General features: G+C 44.2%; 1 protein-coding gene across 2 annotated transcripts in view; it reads left to right on the top strand.

Annotated features, from left to right (window-relative positions):
- LOC122553880 (cysteine-rich protein 2-like) overlaps positions 1-21044 on the top strand; it is a 54480-nt gene extending 33436 nt beyond the window's left edge. For both annotated transcript variants that reach the window (XM_043698338.1, XM_043698337.1), the window contains 6 exons: positions 5108-5165; positions 6389-6535; positions 10098-10166; positions 10479-10573; positions 19559-19616; positions 20398-21044. In XM_043698338.1, coding sequence (XP_043554273.1) covers positions 6463-6535; positions 10098-10166; positions 10479-10573; positions 19559-19616; positions 20398-20462 — 360 coding nt within the window. In that variant the 5' untranslated portion in view covers positions 5108-5165; positions 6389-6462 and the 3' untranslated portion in view covers positions 20463-21044. The remainder of the gene's footprint in view (positions 1-5107; positions 5166-6388; positions 6536-10097; positions 10167-10478; positions 10574-19558; positions 19617-20397) is intronic.
- The last annotated feature ends 249 nt before the right edge of the window (positions 21045-21293 follow it).

Here is a 21293-nt window from a genome sequence, read left to right as displayed (position 1 = left end):
GCAGCATTTCTGACAGGGACTAATCTGTTTAACTGTAGGTGAGCAGCAGGGAAAGATCATAAAACCATTAGACTTAGGAGCAGAATTAGGCCATTCAGCCTATTCAGTTTGCTGTGCCTTTTGATGAGATCATGGTTGATCTGATAATCCCTAACTCCACTTTCCTGCTTTATCCCCATGAACTTGGTGAGTTACTGCAGTGTAATTTATACACATTGCTGCTACTGAGCATCGGTGGTGGAGGGAATGGATGTTTGTGGATGGGGTGCCAATCAAATGGGTTGCATTGCCCTGGATGGTGTGAAGTTTCTTGAGAATGCTTTAAAGTAGCAATTAGTCATGTGATCCTCTTCTACACCCCTTTATTTTCGATATTGCCAGAAGATAAGAATCAGGGGCAGGAATAGGCCGTTCAGCTCATCGAGCCCATTCTGCCATTTAACGCAGTCATGGCTGATCTTATCTTGGCCTCAACTCCATTTTCCTGCCCGCTCCCCGTAACCCTTAAACCCATTACTAATTAAACGTCTGTCTATCTCCTCCTCAAATTTATTTATTGTACCAGCATCCACCACACTCTAGAGAATTGAATTCCACAGATTCACAACTCTTCGAGAGAAGTAGTTTCTCATCATCTCGGTTTTAAATCTGCCAAATGTTATGCTAAAATGATGACCTCTTGTTCTGGATTGACTCATGAAGAAATCTTTGTAGAGGAAGAGCTTCTGTGCAGAGGAGATGTCCTGGGGTGTGCAGTGAGAGAGGGACTCACTGAAATCCATGAAATCGATGAAGAAATCTCTCCATATCTACTTTGTCAATCCCCTTTGGCATTTTGCATACCTCGTCTTCGAAACTCCAGACAGTATAGTCCTAAACTGCTGAATTTCTCTCTTCATTAGACAAACCCTCATCTCCTGAATCAAACCTCTGAACTACTTCCAATACAATTAGAGCTCTCCCCAAGTAAAGGGCCATCATGTGCCAGGTGAAGGGACCAAACCCCTCCATGAGGGATCTGAGCTCTACCCAAGGTTTTGTACAAAGGCTAAAACAAAATGAGTTGAATTTGGATAAATGCAAGGTATTGCATTTTGGTCAAACAAAAGGAGAAGACTTTTTTTTAGATTAGATTTACTTAGAGTGGAAACAGGCCCTTCGGCCCAACAAGTCCGCACCGACCCGCCGAAGCGCAACCCACCCAGACCCTTCCCCTATATTCACCCCTGCCCCTAACACTACGGGCAATTTAGCGTGGCCAATTCACCTAACCCGCACATTTTTGGACTGTGGGAGGAAACCAGAGCACCCGGAGGAAACCCACGCAGACACAGGGAGAATGTGCAAACTCCACACAGTCACCTGAGGCGGGAATTGAACCCGGGTTTGTGGCGCTGTGAAGCAGCAGTGCGAACCACCATGCCACCGTACTTATACAATTAAAAGTAGAACAGGGAGACCTCGGGGTTCAGGTACATCATTCTTTGAAGTTTGCATTTAGTGCACTTCCCTTCATTGCTCAGACCTTTGAGCATAGGAGTTGGGATGTTTTGTTGAGTTTGTACAGGACATTGGTGAAACTTCTTCTGGAGTGCTGTGTCCAATTCTGGTCACCCTGTTAGAGGAGCAATACTATTAAACTGGAGAGGGTTCAGAAGAGATTTATCATGATAGTTTGAGTTATAGGAAGAGACTGGGATAGGCTGGAATGTTTTTCACTGGAGCTTAGGAGGTTGAGAGGTGACCTTAGAGAAGTTTATAAAATCATGAGGGGCATAGATAATGTGAATGGCAGGTGTCTTTTTCCTAGTGTGGGGGATTTCAAGACCAGGGCACACATTTTTAAGGTGAGAGGAGAAAGATTTCTAAAAAAAATACTTGAGGAGCACCTTCTTTAGACAGAGTGGTTTATAGGTGGAATGAACTTCCAGGAGAAGCAGTGAACACAGGTACAGTTACAATCTTGAAAAGACATTTGGATAAGTTAATGAATAGGAAAGGTTTGGAGGGATATGGGCCAGGAGCAGGCAGGTAGGACTAATTTATTTTGGCATTATTGTTGTTATGGACTGGTTGGACCGAAGGGTCTGTTTCCGTGCTGTATGACTTTATGATATGGCATTCTTAAACTTTCCAGCACAGCAGTAGTATCTGGAGAGGTGATGGCCTCGTGGTATTAATCTTTGGGCGCAGGCTGTAATCTGGGGATCTTGGTTCAAATCCTCTCATGCCTGATTTAAATTCAACTTTTTTCGAAGTTGGAATTAAGAGTTTGATGATGACCATGGCTCCTAGCAGTTAGTGATGGCAAAAACATTGCCAGTCTAGCCAATGGTGCCCACATCCTATGAATGAATTAAAACAAAAAAAGCCACAAGTAATCCATTGGGTGAAAGGGATAGTATTGGCAGCTACGGCCAATAAGATGATTAAAGGGACTAAATGTTTTACAAATGTCCATGCCACTAATTTGGTGATAAATCGATGTTCAACACAGTTGTATGATAATCCTTGGCAATTTCACAGGCACGGGTCTTACTCTGTCTGTTTTAAGTGAGTTGCGCCACATATTAACACAGCATATGGTGGAATGTAGTTTATACTTTAATCCCACCAACTGTTGTTTCAAGATTACAGTTTGTAGAGAAGCAGATGGGTCTGCTGCATCCTGTTAGAAACCATCCGGGACTCTCTTGGCTCTATTCATGGAAGCAGAAAAGTACAAAAGCAAGGAAGTTGGTTAATCCTTCATAAATCACTGTTTAGGTCACCGAGGGATTGTTCAAGGTAACTACACGTTAGGAAAGATGTTGAGAGGTTTACCAGAACATAAAAATTTCTAAAAGGTGACATGAAGTTGAAACTTTTTATCGCGCCCTCATCAGGATCCAAAAACAAGAAAGCCACATTTAGAAAGGATTTCTCAATATCATAGAATCATAGAATCCCTACAGTGTGGAACCAGGCCATTTGGCCCAACAAGTCCACAGCAACCCTCTTGATGAGTAACCCATCCAGACCCATTCTCCTACTCTATTACTCTATATTTACCTCTGTCAAATGCACCTAACTTTCACATCCCTGAACACTATGGGCAATTTTGCATGACCAATTCATCGAACCTGCACGTCTTTGAATTGTGGGAGGAAACCGGGGCACCTGGAGGAAACCCGTGCAGATGGTAGGAGAATGTGAAAACTCCACACAGACAGTCGCCTGAGGCTGGAATCGAACCCAGGTCTCTGGTGCTGAGAGGTAGTAGTGAGCCGAATATATACAGCATGAGAAGAGAGCGTTTTGGGGATAGCCGATCTCGGCTAGAGCACCATGGTAGTATCCTGACCAAATAGAGTGCACTTGCCTGGTTTGAATTCAATCCATTAGCTTGACTGTTAGTCGTCTCCATGCCAACCGAAGTCCAATGACACATCGTTGATTCTTTCATTTTTGGATTTGGTTTTCTTGCATTTGGGTCCTGATGAAAAGCTTTGACTCCACGTCTCCTTTTCAGCAATGTTTTTGCTAGAATGGCATCAAGAATGAGAGGTGGAATAGAAAAGATTTGCCTTTGCACTGCACTTCCCTCGGCCTTCAGATGCCTCAAAGCGTTTTTGCAGCCAGTGAAATCGTATAAGTCAGTGTGAGCATGAGGGGGTGGCAGTTAGACTGGAGCCAGAAATGTTTTCCTTGGAGTGACAAATGATCATGTCAGATTCGATGGAGCCCATAAACATTGGAGGCCCCTTGAAACAGACCAAACAAGAGGAAGTCATGTCCACTGGCAGGAGGTTTGATAACCTGAGGGCACAATTTTAAGGTAATTGGCAAACCAACCTAAGGAGCAATGAGAAGAATTTTTTGATTTTAAAAAAACACAAATAACTTTCTTTTGTGTGCATCCACTTGTGATCTGGAACCTCAAATTGCTGGCAACCGATAGTAACTTTGAAAAGGGAACGAGAGTCATGGAGATGTACAGCTCAGAAACAGACCCATCAGTCCAACTCGTCTATGTCAACCAGATATCCTAAATTATTCTAGTCCCATTTGCCAGTATTTGGCCAAATTCCTCTAAATCTTTCCTTTTCATATAGCTGTCCAGGTGCATCTTAAATGTTGTAATTGTACCAGTCTCCACCACCACCTCTAGCAGCTTATTCCATACATGCATCACCCTCTGCATGCAAAATTTGCCCCGCGGGTCCTTTTTAAATCTTTTTCCCTCTCATTTCAAACCTAAACCCTCTATATTTGGACTGCCCTGCCCTCGAGGAAGGATCTTGGCTATTTACCTTATCCATGCCCTTCATGACTCGATAAACCTTTTGTAAGGTGACCCCTCAGCCTCCAATGCTCCAGGGAAATAAGCCCCAGCCTAATCAGCCTCTCCCAATAAGCTCAAATGCTCCAACCCTGGCAACATCCTATAAATGTTTTATGACCCCTTTCAAGTTTAACAAGATCTTTCCTGTCTCAGGGAGACCAGAATTGAATGTGATATTCCAAAAGTGGCCTAACCAATGTCCTGTACAGTTGCAACATAACCTCCCAAATCCTATCCTCAATACGCTGCCCAATAAAGGCAAGTGTATCAAATGCCTTCTACCCATAGTTCTACCTTTTGAGGGACTATGAACCTGAACCCAGAGGTCATTTTGTTCAGCCACATTCCCTAGGACCTAAGGAGCAATGAAAAGAATTTTTTGATTTAAAAAAAACACAAATAACCACGACCTTACTATTAAGTGTTTAAGATTCAAGAAATAGTTGGAAAAAGGAAAGGGACAGAAAAAAATTTATGGCGAAGTGTTTACAAACTTGAGACTACTTGCAAACTTTTGAAGTTGCTGTTCACTGTGGAGGAATTTCTGATGGGGTGGAGTCGCACTGTCATTGGGATGTGTAACAGGTGATGTGATCAATGCAATACTCCAACAGTGAATGGTGTCAATGCACTGTTGGTTGGCTGTGGGTTGTTAGGATGAACGCTTAATTCCTGAAACTTCTCACATTTACATCAAGGTTCTCTTTTTGTTTTGGAGTTTTCTACATTGCGAACAAGTCTTATTTAGTTTGTACTAACTGAGCCTCTCTTCCTATTCCACAGCATGATGATAAACCATACTGCCATAAACCTTGCTATGCCACACTGTTCGGCCCTAAAGGTAAGAGTGAATGCATTCTCCTGAAAGCCAAGTAGAGCTTACCAAGAGACAAAAAGCACTAAACACTGCATAACACTAAGAGAAGTGTCTTGAACCTGATGGAATGCATCGGGATATTCAAAGACATAGCGACAGAGATGGTGGATGTCTCTTCCAAGATTCTTGAGATTCTGAAAAAGTCCCAAAAGAACAGAAAGCTATCAAAGTAATATCTTTATTTAACAAGTGAAGGGGGTAGAAAAGGTAACTATAGGCCAGTTCGCTTTAACTGATATTGGGAAAATGTTAGAGTCTATTAGAAAGAATGTAAGAGCAGAGGATTTAGAAATGCATAATACATTCAAGCAGTCAGCATGGTTTCATGATGGGAAAAGCATGCCTGGTAAATTTATTAGAATTTTTTTTAAGGAGGTAAAAAACAGGATAGATAAGGGAGAAAGCAGTGGATATAATATATTTAGATTATCAGAAGATATTTCACAAGGCAAAACACATTGGCCTACAAAAGTTCATGGTTTTGGAGGTAATATATTGGCATGGAGAGAGGATTGGTTAACTCCTAGAATAAAAGAGAGTTGGGATAAAAGGGGGCATCTTCAGGATGGAACTAATGTAACTAGTGAAGTGCCACAGGGAACAGTGCTGCGCCACAATTATTTACAACACATTAATGATTTGGATGAATTAAGGGAATGTGTCAAGTTATAGTCTGCAGAAAGATAGATAGGTTTAGTGAGGAAAATGTGAGTTTGCACCTTGGCAGGAAAAACAGAGGAGCTGAATATTATTTCTTTGGAAAAAGCTACAGAACAGAGGGATATGGGGTCCCCATGCATGAACCACAGAAAGCTAGTATCCAAGTTCAATGGGTAATAGGAAAGCCAAATGGAGTGTTGGTCTTGGAATAGAGTATAAAAGTATAGAGGTTTGGCTAAAAATGAACAAGGCACTAGTTAGACCTCAGCTGGAATACAGTGAAAAGTTTTGGGCCCCTTGTCCAAGGAAAGATATACTGGCGTTGGAGGTAGTCCAGAGAAGGTTCACTCAGCTGATGTGGATACAGGGATGAAAAGTGAGAACAAGGAATTGTGTTCTAGTATCAGCAATGACCATGTTAAATAGGAGAGCAGTCCCAAGAGTCCAAATAGCCTGTTTCTGTACTTTGTTTTGATGTGATTTCACACCCGCTGCCTCACACTTTTGCTCCTACCTCTTGTTGTCAGGTGTGAACATCGGAGGATTCGGCTCCTACGTCTACGACCAGCCCCCGCCGGCCTCCAATAATCCACCCCCAAGCATGGCCCCTGAGAATCAGGCTCCCAAGGCAGTGGCTCCAAAAACTACAGCCCCTCCCAAGGGCCCCAGTAAAGGTAAGAGGGTCGAGGCCTCTGGGCCCGGCGTGCCCGGCTCAGCCTGAGGGGGTGCGGCCCAGCGCTCCCAGCTCAGCCCGAGGGGGTGCTGCACTGTCGAAGGATTGTTCTTCCTGATAGAAAGTGACGCTGGGAGCCCTCTTAGGCAGACCCTGTGGCATTGTTTAAGATCTCTAGGTTCCTGTACCAATATAGGTAAAATACTCTATGCTACTTTCTCACCACCCCCACCCCCACCCCCACCCTCACCCTCCTCTAGCTTATCTCTCCACCCTTCAGGCTCTGCCTTTATTCCTGATGAAGGGCTTTTGCGCAAAACGTCGATTTTACTGCTCCTCAGATGCTGCCTGAACTGCTGTGCTCTTCCAGCACCACTAATCCAAAATCGTGTACTAATATCTCTATCTCAATCAATGTAAGACTATTTGATTGTTATCATGTCACACCTTTTTTGGGAGCTTATTGTGCCTAAATTGATTGCCACATTTCTGACATTGCAATGGTGATTGTGCTCCACAAGTAGTACTACAGTTGCAGAGCACTTTGGGATGTTCTGAATGTAGCCTCTTAGAGATATTTGTGTTTGTAATTTTAAACTATCAGTTCTTCTCTGTTGAGTTTGGATCAGTAGTCAGTGGTTTCTGCCTCACAGCAGGAACAAGGCTAATAAAGGCTTGAGTCTATCTCTCCATCAACCCATCTCTCTTTCTCGTGTGCGCTCTCTCTCGCACTCTCTCTCTCTCTCGTCCTCTATCTCTCGCACATTTGCTTAACTTCTCTCTTGAAGGCTAATAAAGGCTTGAGTCTATCTCTCCATCAACCCATCTCTCTTTCTCGTGTGCGCTCTCTCTCGCACTCTCTCTCTCTCTCTCTCGTCCTCTTTCTCTCGCACTTTTGCTTAACTTCTCTCTTGCACTCATGCTCTCCCTCGCATGAGTGCAAGGGAGAGCATGCACTCTGTCTCTTGCATGCTCTCCCTGTCACTTGCTGTCAGTCTCACGATCACTATCTCTCTCGTGCTCTCTCGCTCCCTATCTCCCTCTTGTGTTCTTCTCTCTCTCTCATCGTTCGCACTGTCTTTCTCTCATGCACGCTCTCTTTCTCTCTCTCGCTCGTGCATGCTCGCGCTCTCATGATCTTTCCCCTCTTGCGTATTCACTCCCCCCTCATGTGCTCCTTCTCTCATGCATCTTCCCCTCTCGTGCGCGCATGTGTGCTCTCTCTATCTCTCTCTCTTGCTCTCTCTCTGTCTTTCTGTTTTCATTCAGCAACTCGCTGAGTGTTTCCAGTGTTTGTGCCTGTCCTCCTTTATTGTTGGCTCCTTGTGTAACCCGACCAGTCGCCCATGTTTTCGTTCCAGTGACTCCATTGTGAATAATGAATGCTGCAAAGTCCAGTTACATACTCGAGGGCATAGCAATCCTCTGGGCTGCCTCGTTATCCCCGTGCAGCAAGACATCCCTTTGTTTTCACAATTGGCTTTATGTTCAGAATCCATCAGTTGCTATAGAAACCCAGGATGGTGATGAAACATTTATCACGCAGGAGAACATTGTGGTTCGTGACAGGGAATCAGTGATTATAGGCAGATGGAGGTGTACAGCGGTTATGTTATTGAAAATGAAATCTAGACACACTACGCCCAGTCCAACTTACCTCAAATCCTACTGCAGCTTGAGATGGAAACATCAGCTGTTCCTCAATTGTTGTGAAAATGGTTTTGCTAACGTGCTTTAGGGAAGGAAATCTGCCAGTCTTAACGTGTGTGTTTGAATGGATTGCAGATTTGAAGTGATTAGAAGAAGGGTTAGAGAGAAGTTGAATTAATTAGATTTGATTCGGTTTAGTATTGTCTCATGCACTGAGATACAGTGAAAAGTATTGTTTCGCGTGCTAGCCAGACAAATCAGACCTTACATAAGTACATCAGGGTAATAGAACAGAATGCAGAGTATAGTGTTATAGCTACAAAGAGGTGCAGAGAAAGATCAACTCTAATGTGAGTCTGATAAGTATGGGGAAGAAGCTATTCTTCAATATATTGGTATATGTTTTCAAACTTTGGTAACTTCTGCCGGATAGCAGAGGATGGAAGAGTCTATGACCGGAGTGGGAGGGGCTGCTTTCTGTGGCTGCAGGAAGTGTAAACAGCGTCATTGGATGGAATTGACCCCATCCCATCCCACAGAGAGAGCTAGGTTTCACTGCCTGAAAGGGGACGTCGAGGCTGAAACCATCAATCCATTTAAAAGGCATCAGGGTCCGCCCCGAATTCCTGTACCCTCCGGGGGATATGGATCTGGAGCGAGGGTGTGAGGGAGAACGGGGAGGGGCTGTTTTATTTTGATGGCCACCTCCTGTGCTGTGACTGCTTCAACATTTTCCAGAGTATCAAAAAAAGAGGTGCAGGGATGTGGGAGTTTAGTTTAACTGGGCATGTATTCATTACAGATGAGAAGGATTAGAGGGGGATCTGATTGAAATGTAGAGAATTCTAACCGGGATGATCAGACTAGATACAGGGATGATTTTCCCTGCTTGGGGAGTCAAGAACCAAGAGATAGACTATTTAGGATTGAGATGAGGAAAAATATCATCACTTTGGAATTCTCTATCACAGAAGACTGTGGAGGTCAAGTCACTGAATACGTTCAAGAAAGGTAGTTATTTTAGATTTTAAAGGGATCAAGTGGCATGAGGATAAAGCATGAATATGGTAAAGCATGAGATGGAGGATTGTATTGAATGAGGGAGCAGGCTCAAAGGGCTGAATGGCCTACTCCTACTCCTGCTCCTAGTTTCTGTGTTGGGAGGAGGAAGAGGCTGGATTACTTGCCAGGAAGGTTAGCACAGACACCGAAGGCCGAGTGGCCTTTCTCAGCTAGACTGCTGCTCCCCATTCCTGTTCCGACCAGTTCCAGGTTTTGCCTCTCTGAAGGTGCTAAGTGTCACATGAAGATGAGTAGCAGCCTGTCATATCCCCTGATCTGAGAATTCCTGTCTCGTGGATTTGGTACTCAGGCTGAGCAAACAGATTTGGAATGGATTTTCAGGGATGAGTGCGATCTGGATCTTTACATTTGGGGGATAGGGACTAGGTGCTTTTATACTGGCTAGTAGTTTGCCAAATTGAGGGATAGCCTACGAGGACATAGACTGATACATCACCTGCCTGTAAATTTCATTGGTTATAAATAAAGCTGCTCAGTCGACCTAGTCGTCTCTGAAACTATATTCTGTGGACTAACAATGGTTATCACTGCTGCCTCACAGTGCCAGGGACCTGGGTTTGATTCCAGGCTTGGACAACTGTCTGTTTGCACATTCTCCTCCTGTCCGCATGGGTTTGGACAGGCAAGCAGAGATGAAGTAGGTGATCATATCGGGTGATGGAGGCCCAAACGGTCTCACTCCTGAGCTGATCTCTTGTACTTTTCAGCACTGTCCAGCTTGGTCATTTGCTGGGCACGAGGCTAACGTAAGTTGTTTGAAGCTTATAGCATGCGTTAATGTTTGGGCACGTTTTCAAACCCCGTAATGGGCTTCTTGTGATCTTTCTCAGCATCGAGCATGACCACCTTTGCCGGGGAGCCCAACATGTGCCCGAGGTGTGGTAAGAAGGTCTACTTTGGTGAGTAATCAATAGATATTAATGTTCGGGAAAGCAGGCACGCTGCTTGGACACTCTTGCTGCGGGTGAGGGAGACATTTAAGCAATAGTATGGAGGTCACTGTTTGTAGGGCTGTAGCTCCGAGCAGACAGAGAGGTGGAGGTCCTCATGCCACACCCTTCCCCCATTCCAAATGTGTGAATGCCTGTCATTTTGTTTTTCTGTAAAACATTGTGCTCTGATTGAGATTGTGGATGAAATTGGAGGGATGTGTTTCAAACAGTGTTGTCTGTCTCTCTCTCTCTCTCTCTCTCTCCCCGTTTCTAACACAGCTGAGAAGGTGACGTCACTGGGCAAGGACTGGCACCGTCCTTGTCTCCGATGTGTGCGATGCAACAAGACCCTGAACCCCGGAGGCCACGCAGAGGTGAGGGGGACATTAAAAAAACACATTGGCTCCATAAGACTGCCATCAGTTGTTGCTCACAAATACCCTTTAGGGAAAGAAATCTGCCATCCTTACTCCAAGAAAGCAATGACCTAGTGATATTATTGCTAGACTTTTAATCCAGAGACCATGTAATGTTTTGGGGACCTGTATTCAAATTGCATCATGGCAGATGGTGGAATTTAAATTCATTAAAAAGAAAATCTGGAATTAAGTGTCTAATGATGACCATGAATCCATTGTCAATTGTTTGAAAAAGCCCATCTGGTTCACTAATGTCCGTTAGTGCCATCCTTACCTAGACTGGCGTGCGTGTGACTCCAGATTCTCAGCTCCATGGCTGACTCTCAACCATCCCTTGCAATAGCCTAGCGAGGCCCTTGGCTCAAGGCAATGAGGGAAGGATAGGAAATGCTAGCCTTACCAGTGATGCCCACACTCCTTGAAAGGCCACAGGAACAAAGGCAGCAAATCTTGTCAGAACTTTGTCCTTTTTATCACGTTTGGGCTTTTACATTGGGATGGAACCCCTTTAGCTTTATTATAATAAGTAAACCATGAAGGCCCATTGTATCAGAATGAGGCAGAGCACTTCCATAGAAAACATTGCACACCCCAAGACAGGATCCAAGTGAGGGCTACAACCCTTTTCAATAGCTTGTGACAATATAAAGACAGAAACTGCATTTTTGCAGTGCATTTCATGGTCTCAGTCCATCACAAAGTACTTAAAAACCAGTAAGGGGAGGCGATGGCCTAGTGGTATTTTCACTAGACTATTAATCCAGAGACCCAGTAATGTTCTGGGGACCTGGCTTTGAATCCTGTCACAGCAGATGGTGGGACTTGAATTCAGTCTAATGACTGAAACTGTTGCTGATTTGTGGGAAATAACCAACTTATGGTTCATTAATGTCCTTTGGGGAAGGTAACTGCCATGCTTACCTGTTCTGGCAAGACCCCTTTGCCTCTCTCCTTTCACTCCACAATTGCCCCATCTTTTACCTCCTAAGCCTAAGGCCTTAGAGGTGGTAATGCCTCCGAACCCTTCTTTCTTTTTTTAAAACTCTTGCTTTGACCGAGTATTTGAGTTTTGTAACCAGATCAGTGAGTTAGCCAAAATAGCATTGAACTTTAAAACGATCCTTTCTGTAAAAGCAAGGCTCCAGAATTTTCTGATACTCCTCATCACTGTCAGAGGTACACTAAGGCTGCAGAGAAAGCTTTCAAGCAATTGTGTGTTGGTGCTCTCATAATGGAATCCACTTCATTTAAGAGAATCTGTATTAGATGTTCAACTTATGGGAAAATGGCTCTGGCTGCTGGAGTGCAGATGTGCTGTGGGAAATGAACCTTCTGTCTTTTAATGTGCAGCTGCAGACGGTTCCGGCCTAGTTTTATAATCCGGTAGAACATTTGCGCAATATTAAAAAGGGTATTTGGAGAAGTGGGTCAGACTGGCACCAAAGGCAAATACTTTCATTTAAATTAAAAAAAAAACCATGGATGTTGGAGATCTGAAATAAAAGCAGAAAGTATCTTTGGAAAACCTGGGTTTTGACTAAATGATGCCTGGGCTGATATCACCACATAATACAGTCAGGGAGATCTGTGACAGAGAGGAATATCAGAGATTATTAACAGAGACTGTGGCTCTGGACATATGATGATTTTGAGAAACAGAATGCACTGCGGAAACTCAGCAGGTCTGGCAGCATGTGTGCAGAGAGAGAGGAAAACAGAGTTAATGTTTGGAATCTGGTATGTCTCTCCTTCAGAATGAAACTGAAGAGGAGTGATCCTGGGCTCGATATGTTAACTTTGTCTCTCTCCTCACAGTCACTGGCTGACTTGACAGATTCTCCAGCAATTTAAACAATTTAAATTTGTAAAATGCCATAGTCATACAACACAGGAACAAGCTTTTTGGCCCTCATGCCGATCAGGTTTCCTAAATTGAACTAGTCCCATTTGCCTGCATTTGGCCTATATCCCTCTAAACTCTTCCTACCCATGTACCTGTCCAAATGTCTTACAGTTGAAACCACTCCACCACTTCCTCTGGCAGCTCATTCCATACACACACCAACCTCTATGTGAAAAAGTTGCCCCGGGTCCCTTTTTAAATGTTTCCCCTCTCACCTTAAACCTATACCCTTTAATTTTGGACTCCTCTACCCTTGGAAAAAGACCTTGGCTATTAACTTTATCTGTTTCCCTTGTGATTTTATGAACCTCTATAAGGTTACCCCTCAGTCTCCTACGCTCCAGGGTAAAAAGTCACTCCTTGTAACTCAAACCTTCCAGTCTCGGTAACACCTTGTAAACCATTTTTCAGCCTTTCCAATTTAATTCAGGGCGACCCCTGAATTGTATAGAGATTCCAAATGTGGCCCTATCAGTGTCTTGTACAGCTGCAACACAATGTCCATAAGGCGGTAAACCATTGAACTGTTATACTAACAAATTCCCACCTCTATTCCCCACCATCTATTAGCTGCCGTCAATGGGCTGCTCACTCTCCTTGGCATATCTTGTAATGATAAAGGAGTTTTCTGAATGCAAAGGGGTTCAGCACACATAATTAAGCCCCATCTGCCTTTGTGAACAGAGATACCAACTCACCCAGATGCCCACCTGACTCTGATTTCCATCATATTACACTCACTTTGCAAGTTCTCACAAGTTTGACCTTGAACTCTGGAGTGGGAGTGAAAAGTTTAGCCAAGGGTGATGCAGCAAACTGCTTGGAGTGAACCAAGGCAAGGGATGGGGAGTGTTGGAAACTTGAAGGTTTGCCCTCTTGTAACACACACAATCCCTACAGTGTGGAAGCTGGCCATTCAGCCCATTGAGTCCACACCTACCCTCCAAAGAGCACCCCCACCCTATAACCGTGCAGTTCCCATGGCTAGCCTGCACACCTGTGGGCATTGAGATAATTTAGCATGGCCAGTCCACGTAATCTGCACATCTTTAGACAGAGAGGAACCTGGAGGAAACCCACAAAAATACTGAGAGAATGTGCAAACTCCACATAGTCACCCAAAGGTGGAATTGAACCAGGGACCCTGGCAGTGTGAGACAGCAGTGCTAACCACTGTGGCATCGTATCACCCATGATGATTCTATGAATATCTCTGAATCATTCTATGATGACACCATCAGTCAATGTCAATAAAGTCTCCAATTTTTCTCCCTGTCACATAGTTCTTCCTGACCATAAGTGTGGCCATATCAGCCAGGACATTACTTTGTCGAAATCCAGGTTTTCCAAAGATACTTTCAGTATTTCATATGATTTTCATTCACTCACGGGATGAAGGTGTCAGTGCTCGATCAGCATTTATTGCCCATCCCAAATTGTATAGAGGGTAGTTGAAAGTTAACCATGTTACTGTGGGTCTGCAGCTATGGTTACCAGATTCCCTCCCTAAGGACATTAGTGAACCAGATGTGTCTTTTCTCCCACAGTTAACAACAGATCCATGATCATCATTAAACTCTTCAGATTTTTTTAAAAATAAAGGTCCAAGTCTACCATCTGCCATTGTCTAATTCAAACCCAGGTCCCCAGAATCTGCGGGAACAGTCCAGCAATGATACACTAAATCACTATCTCCCCATGATCTGCAGTCACTGACGATCGCTGAAAAAGCAAGCGGAAAGACATTACAATTTATAAAAGTTGCATGCCAATGCCAGACCATACTATTAAAATAAACTGTGAAGAGAAATCAGAGTTAACATTGATTTCTCTTCACAGATGCTGCCAGACTTGCTGCGCTTTTCCAGCAATTTGTTTTTGTTTCTGATTTACAGCATCTGCAGTTCTTTCGATTTTTATATTCTAAAAAAATGCTCTGTTTGTTTGTAATTGCTGGCTACACTAATATTTATTGCTCATCTCTAATTGCCCTGGGAAGGATGCAGTGGGCTATGTCACTCATTCTAAGTAGTGTCCCAGGAGTCCTGGGGCCAACATTTATCCCTCAGTCACATCACAGAAAGTATGGTCATTATTACTGTGTGGGAAATTGCTGTGCACCAATCAGTTGCTGCATTTCCCACAGTCTAAAAGGGATGGAAGACCCCTTCAGCCAACAAGACATATTCCAGACTGCTCACTATCAGCTTGCAGGACCATGAGTGGCAATGAGGTTGAAATTAACTGTCTCTTTGTAGCCATGAGCTTAGGGTTCAGGACCCAATTGTGAGGATTGCTTTAGCAAGGAGTTAGTAAAATAATGTCAACAACATTTTACTCACAGAAGGAATACCCAAATTGTCGACTCAAACAGTCTCACTACAGGGTAGCTCTTGGGCCCATCATTAGCATTGGAGTGCCTCTCCCCTGCTCTTTCCCTGTAATCCTGCAAATGTTTCCACATCAATTATTTATCGAGTTGCCTTTATAAACTTCACTGCTTTCATCACCCTTTCATTGCTTAGGGTCCTGATCTGAACTTACTGCATTTAAAAATAACAATTCCTCTTTGTCTCACTCTCTCCGCGCTCTCTCCAATCATCTCCATAGTGTTTTGCTGTTACCAGCTCTGTTTACCACTGGAAACATACTGTTTTGTAAGCTCCTGTCAGATGTTCTGTCACATTAAGGGCACAATGTAAATGCAGCTTGTTGTTATTGCCGTGTACCCCACTACATTTCATTTTCCTCTTTTAAAACCTACCTCTCATCGAATCCTGACAATGTGAAAGCAAGCCATTCGGCCGATCCGTTCCACCCACCCAACCCTCCGAACAGCATCCTACCCTATCCTTGTATTTCCCATTACTAAACCACCTCACCTACGCAACCCTGGACACTATGGTGCAATTTCTCATGGCCAATCCACCTAATCTATACATCTTTGGACTGTGGGAGGAAACCAGAGCACTTAGAGGAAATCCACACAGACATGGGGATAATGTGCAAACTCCACAGCCAGTTGCCTGGAGGTGAAATCGAACCCAGGTCCCTGGCGTGTGAGGCAGTGGTGCTAGCCACTGTGCCGCCCACAACGAGCACTTGCTTACTTGAATCAATCTCCAAATCGAAGGCTTCACTCTCTGCCTGCTGCCAGGGTTACACAGAATGATATATTGCTACTGTAGCTTTGTTATGGTGGACGTGTGTTTAATCAATCTGTCATGGTCCATATCTGGAAACCTATCGCATATCAACACTGGGGATATTAAGGATGCAATTTGAGGCGTACTTGATTACAAATCTACTGAAACATATCTCAGAGATAGAAGCCAATTCAGATGCATTTAAACCTAACGTACTTCGATTTCCATTCTAATCATGAAAAATAATCATAAATACAAGTCTTCCTTTTATTTCCTCCAGAGTGCTGGAGAGAACACACGTCCTGCTCTTCCAGTTAAGGCTGTGGAAGTCTTTAACCTCCATCCCGACAGCAGATGGGGCCTGAAATCTGATGGAACACCCCATGTGCAGCAACCCCCTGGCACTGCACACAATTTCCAGTCTGGATTCTGTGCTCGAATCTGAGGGATAGGCCATAAACCTTCTGATTCTAAAATGACAGTCCAACTACTGAATCAAGGCTGCTCAGTAGTTTTGCTGTTGGACCTTTGACATAGAGTCATAGTCATAGAGATGTACAGCATGGAAACAGACCCTTTGGTCCAACCCGTCCATGCCGACCAGATATCCCAACCCAATTTCATCCCACCTGCCAGCTCCCGGCCCATATACCTCCAAACCCTTCCTATTCATATACCCATCCAAATGCCTCTTAAATGTTGCAATTGTACCAGCTTCCACCACATCCTCTGGCAGCTCATTCCATACACGCACCACCCTCTGCGTGAAAAAGTTGCCCCATAGGTCTCTTTTATATCTTTCCTCTTTCACCCTAACCCTATGCCCTCTAGTTCTGGACTCCCTGACCCCAAGGAAAATACTTTGTCTATTTATCCTATCCATGCTCCTCATAATTTTGTAAATCTCTATAAGGTCACCCCTCACCCTCTGACGCTCCAGGAAAAACAGCCCCAGCCTGTTCAGCCTCTTCCTATAGCTCATCCTCTAACCCTGGCAACATCCTTGTAAACCTTTTCTGAACCCTTTCAAGTTTCACAACATCTTTCCAATAAGAAGTAGACCAGAATTGCACGCAATATTCCAACAGTGGCCTAACCAATGTCCAGGGTAAAAACAAGGATTCAGATGCTGGAAACCAGAGTCTAGATTAGAGTGGTGCTGGAAAAGCACAACAGGTCAGGCAGCATCCGAGGAGCAGGAACATAGACGTTTCAGGCAAAAGCCCTTCATCAGAAATAGAGGCAGGGTGCCTGCAGAGTGGAGAGATTTATCTCTCTACTTTCACAATATTTGAAGATTCTGCAAGCACTTCCTTTTTAAGGAAGGGAGTTTCAAAGACTCTAAGACCAAAAAAAAATTGCCCATCTCTATTTTAAATAGTTGTCCCTTATTTTTAAACAATGACCCTTAGTTCTAGATTCTCCCATAAGAGAAAACATCCGTTCCACATCCACCCAGTCAGGTTCCCTCAGGCCTTCAAATCAGTAACCTCTGACTCATCTAAATTCCAGAGGATACAGGCCCAGCCTTTCCTTATAAGGTAATCCACTAGTCCAATAGTCTGCTCTGAACTGCAGTAACATCCTTCTGTAAGTATGGTGATCAGTGCTGTACACTGTACTCCAGATTTGGTCTCACCAGTACTCTGTATAACTGAAATATGACCTCCTTACCCTTAAATTCAATTCCCCTCACAGCAAAATATAACATTCTATTAGCTTTCCTGATTACTTGCTGTACCTACACTCTAATCTTCCTCAATTCATGCACTAGGACACCCAGATCCCTCTGCAACCTCTCACCATTTAGATAATGTGCTTTTTTTTAAAATTCCTCCTGCCAAAATAGAGAGTTTCATATTTTGCCACAATGTACTCCATTTACCAGATCTTTGCCCATCATTGAACCTTTGTAGGCTTCCTTTTGTGTTTTAGTTAAGATTTGACTCAAGAAATGTAAATCACTTCCTCACAGCTGATATGAAGCAGAATGTACATGATGCCCCCCACAGTAGGATTACCTGATGAGTGTTGAAGTTCAGGTGCTGAGAGATGGCAGGGCAGTGGGACAGATATCAGCAGTACAGTGACAGCAAGGTGAGCCAGCATGAGTAATGTTTCCCACTGCAGCTCAGTCCATCTTGGAGCAGTTTGTTCAGAAGTTGTGGTCAAACCTGTTACCTCTGCTGGGACTTATAGCAGATCATCCCAGGACTCCAGGAGGGATCAGGGTGATCCAGATGTTTTCTGGTCAGTCAACATCTTGCAAGCCATTTCCTGACTGGTACTCTTAAAATGTCAGGACTTATTAACCCCCCAGTGTGGCTGAGAAATGGGTTTCAATAGCTTACTGTTTGTGTACGGAAGAACATCACAGTTAGTGATGTCATCCTGGTTTATATTAAATGGACACTTTTTTAAATGGGGGTACTTGGCTGTCTTGGTTAGATAACTTGTGCAGATTAAAATGTGGGTTCAGTCCCCATAAGACATTAGTGCAGGAGTAGGCAATTCAGCCCGTCAAGTCTGCTCCACCATTCAATGAGATCATAGCTGAACTGATCATCCTCAACTCCACTTTCCTGCCTTTTTCCCATAACTCTTGATTTCTCATACTGATTAAAATCTGTCCGTCTCAGCTTTAATGACCAGGCTTGGACAGCCCTCTGCAGTAAAGAATTCCACAGATTCACTACCCTCTGAGATCTAATCCAGTCTCATCCCTCTCTTTAAAATATTTTCTAGCTAACTTGTTCAGAGATGTCACTATAAACCTCTGAGCAATTGAGACTTGAACCCAGGCCTCCTGGCCCAGTGGGGGGGACACTGCACCACAAGAGGGCCCTGTTGTCTTAAATGTGTAGCCTGTCACTTGTAGCAGATGTGGTTGTTAATGGGGTGGCCTGTCCCCACCCCCAAACAACATTTGTATATCTTCAATTTGTACTGAGCCAATCATGTCTCTCTAATGGAGTGAGATGCCTCTTGTCCTTTGAATATCCCTCCACTTCTCAAACAAGAAAAGGGACATAAGAGTCATCCAGACTTTGACAAATGCCCATTCCTCCTCCTCCTCCTCCTCCTCTCCCCCCCCCCCCACTCTATCTTATTGCTGCTGCTATGGGGAAGGCGCATAAGTTAATTGTGCTGCAGGGAATGGTAGAGCATTGCCTTTGGATGAATGACCTGTTCCTGGGCAGTGCCAGGGTCAGTGCTGGCTACTTAGCCAGCTCTGATAACCAATTGATTGAAATTGGCAGAGGGTCGAGAACAGCTAAGAGGGGAAAGGTCATCAGGTGGAGTGTATACATATGCTGAATTAACTGGTGAACAAAGGGCAAGCTTACAACTGCCTCACTGCATAATGGGAACATGGGCTTGCCCCAGTCCCCACAAGCCAATGACTTTTCCCCAGTTACAGGAAAATGAACGTCACCAACAAGTCAACGTGCCTGGTGCCTTCATGGTCTCCCAGTGGATTAAAGGCAGGGATTGCTGTGACCAACAATCTTAATGCTTTATCCCAATACATGGAGTCCACCAAAACATACCCAAAGGATGAGCCTGGCAACTGCAACTCATCCTCCAGTCGTGTCCCTTTGCCAAAGTTTTTTTTTGTTGAGGAAAGCAATTTGTGTTCCTGAAGTGCTTTTCAGCAGGTCCAGGACATCCCAGAGTGTGTCACAGCTAATGACCTGGCTTTGTGAAGTGCTGCCACTGTTGGTATGTAGGAAGCATGGCCCATTTCAAAACAGTGGGATCCCAGGAAAAGCCACTTGCAAAACAGTCTGGGGATTTTATCTTCGTTGAGGGGGCTGTTTAAGGTGAGCAGTTGGTATGTGAGTGCAGTGGTAAGGTGCTGAAATAGTTTTTCTGTTTGTCTCTGCACAGCATGATGGACAACCCTACTGCCACAAGCCCTGCTACGGAATCCTGTTTGGACCAAAAGGTAACAATGGTCTCAACTATCAGAATTAACACACAAGTGGGGAATTGCTGCTTATCTTGACCTACTGACTTCATTATAACTAAAACTGATCCACATCTGTCTAGAATCCATTGGCTTATGTGTGGAACTGATCCCCCTCTCACTGGGATCCAGTGGCCCATAGGTGTAAACTGATCCGGCCCTTCTCAGTGGGTCCAGTGGCCTGTAGGTAGAACTGATGCCCCTCTCTGGGATCCAGAGGTTCACAGGTGTAAAATTGATCCCCTTCTCATTGGGATCCAGTGGTCTGTGGGTACAACTGATTCCCCTCTCGCTGGGATCTGGTGGCCCATGTTTGGAACTGATACCCCACCCCACCCCTTCACTGAGATACAGTGACCTGCAGGTGGAACTGACTGCCCATTCACTGGAATCTGGTGACCCATGGGATCCAGTATAATCACCTCTCAGTTGAAATGCTACTTGTTGTAGCTTTGGAAGATTGATTCAGCAGTCAGTCTTATCTGTCTGATGGTGACTGGCATTAGGGAGAGGAATTTCAGAGCCTGGCATCTCTGCAGGGCCCCTGGCTGTTGGGGCAATGATCAGCAAGGGGCTAGAGTTACAGAAGAGGAAAGGATTTTGAAAAGCTGGAGACAATTACAAAGGGTAGGGAGAGGTCAGACCTTAGAGGGATCTGAGCAGTCGGCTATTTCAAGTTAAAATGCATGGCCTTTCTGTTTAATCCTGTATGGCAGTGCATCTTCCTCAATGGCCATCTGTTTCCTTGCTGTGTTTACAGGGGTCAATACCGGCGTTGTTGGGAGCTACATCTATGAGAAGAGTGATGCTGCTGGGGGCCAGTGATGGCTTTCATACACTCCAGGAAGATCCAAGTTCAATGTTGTGCTGTTTACCCGCTAACGCAAAGTGCTGGGGACACTGTCTTCACTGTAACACACAGTAACAATAGTTTAGAACTAGGCATGTTCAGACGTATTCCATGTAGTGTGCAATCTGTGAGGGATGGGACAGGGCTGCCCTCACTACCTGATGGCCTCCGATCACCCTCTCGAACTTTAACGTAGCTCCGAGCTGTTGGCAGCTCTTAAAAACACCGCAGACCTGCCAAAACTCTTGTCGGATCTCAAACCACAGAGTGATGGTCAGGGTTAAAAGCCAGCAAATGTTTTTATTTTGAGCTCTACTGCAGTACCTATAAGTCACAACATCTTGATCTCTCCTAGTATTATAAGCTGCTTGTCCCCTCATCATTCACTCCATTGTGATTTCAAGCACTACAGTATTATATTGTGCAAACTACGTTTTAAAAATCTTGTTCTTTTTCTAAAGAAAGCACCAACAAAATGAAGCACCCTGTTACATCGCATTAAATAAAATATTAAATGCTTGTCATTACCTTTATTGATAATAAACTTATGCCACATATGTCTGGGCATCTCTTCATTTTAATCATTTACTTCTCAGCTGCAAAGTTAAATTTTATCCAATCTATGTTTCCTCTCCTAATCTCTTCTGAGGGAATACACTCTTACTGGGAGCGTTTGTATAGATTTAAACATCTCTGGTCTCTTACCCAAGTGATTCTAGACTGTGTTGAGAGGAAGGGAGCTGGAAGAATCCAACCTCAGCAACTCTCCTCCTTTGTCCCCACACCCTGCACACTATCTCTATCCA

The sequence above is a fragment of the Chiloscyllium plagiosum genome, chromosome 10 (genome assembly GCF_004010195.1).
Source record: "Chiloscyllium plagiosum isolate BGI_BamShark_2017 chromosome 10, ASM401019v2, whole genome shotgun sequence".
In the NCBI taxonomy this organism is placed as follows: Eukaryota; Metazoa; Chordata; class Chondrichthyes; order Orectolobiformes; family Hemiscylliidae; genus Chiloscyllium; species Chiloscyllium plagiosum.
This window is presented reverse-complemented; position numbering and strand designations above follow the sequence as displayed.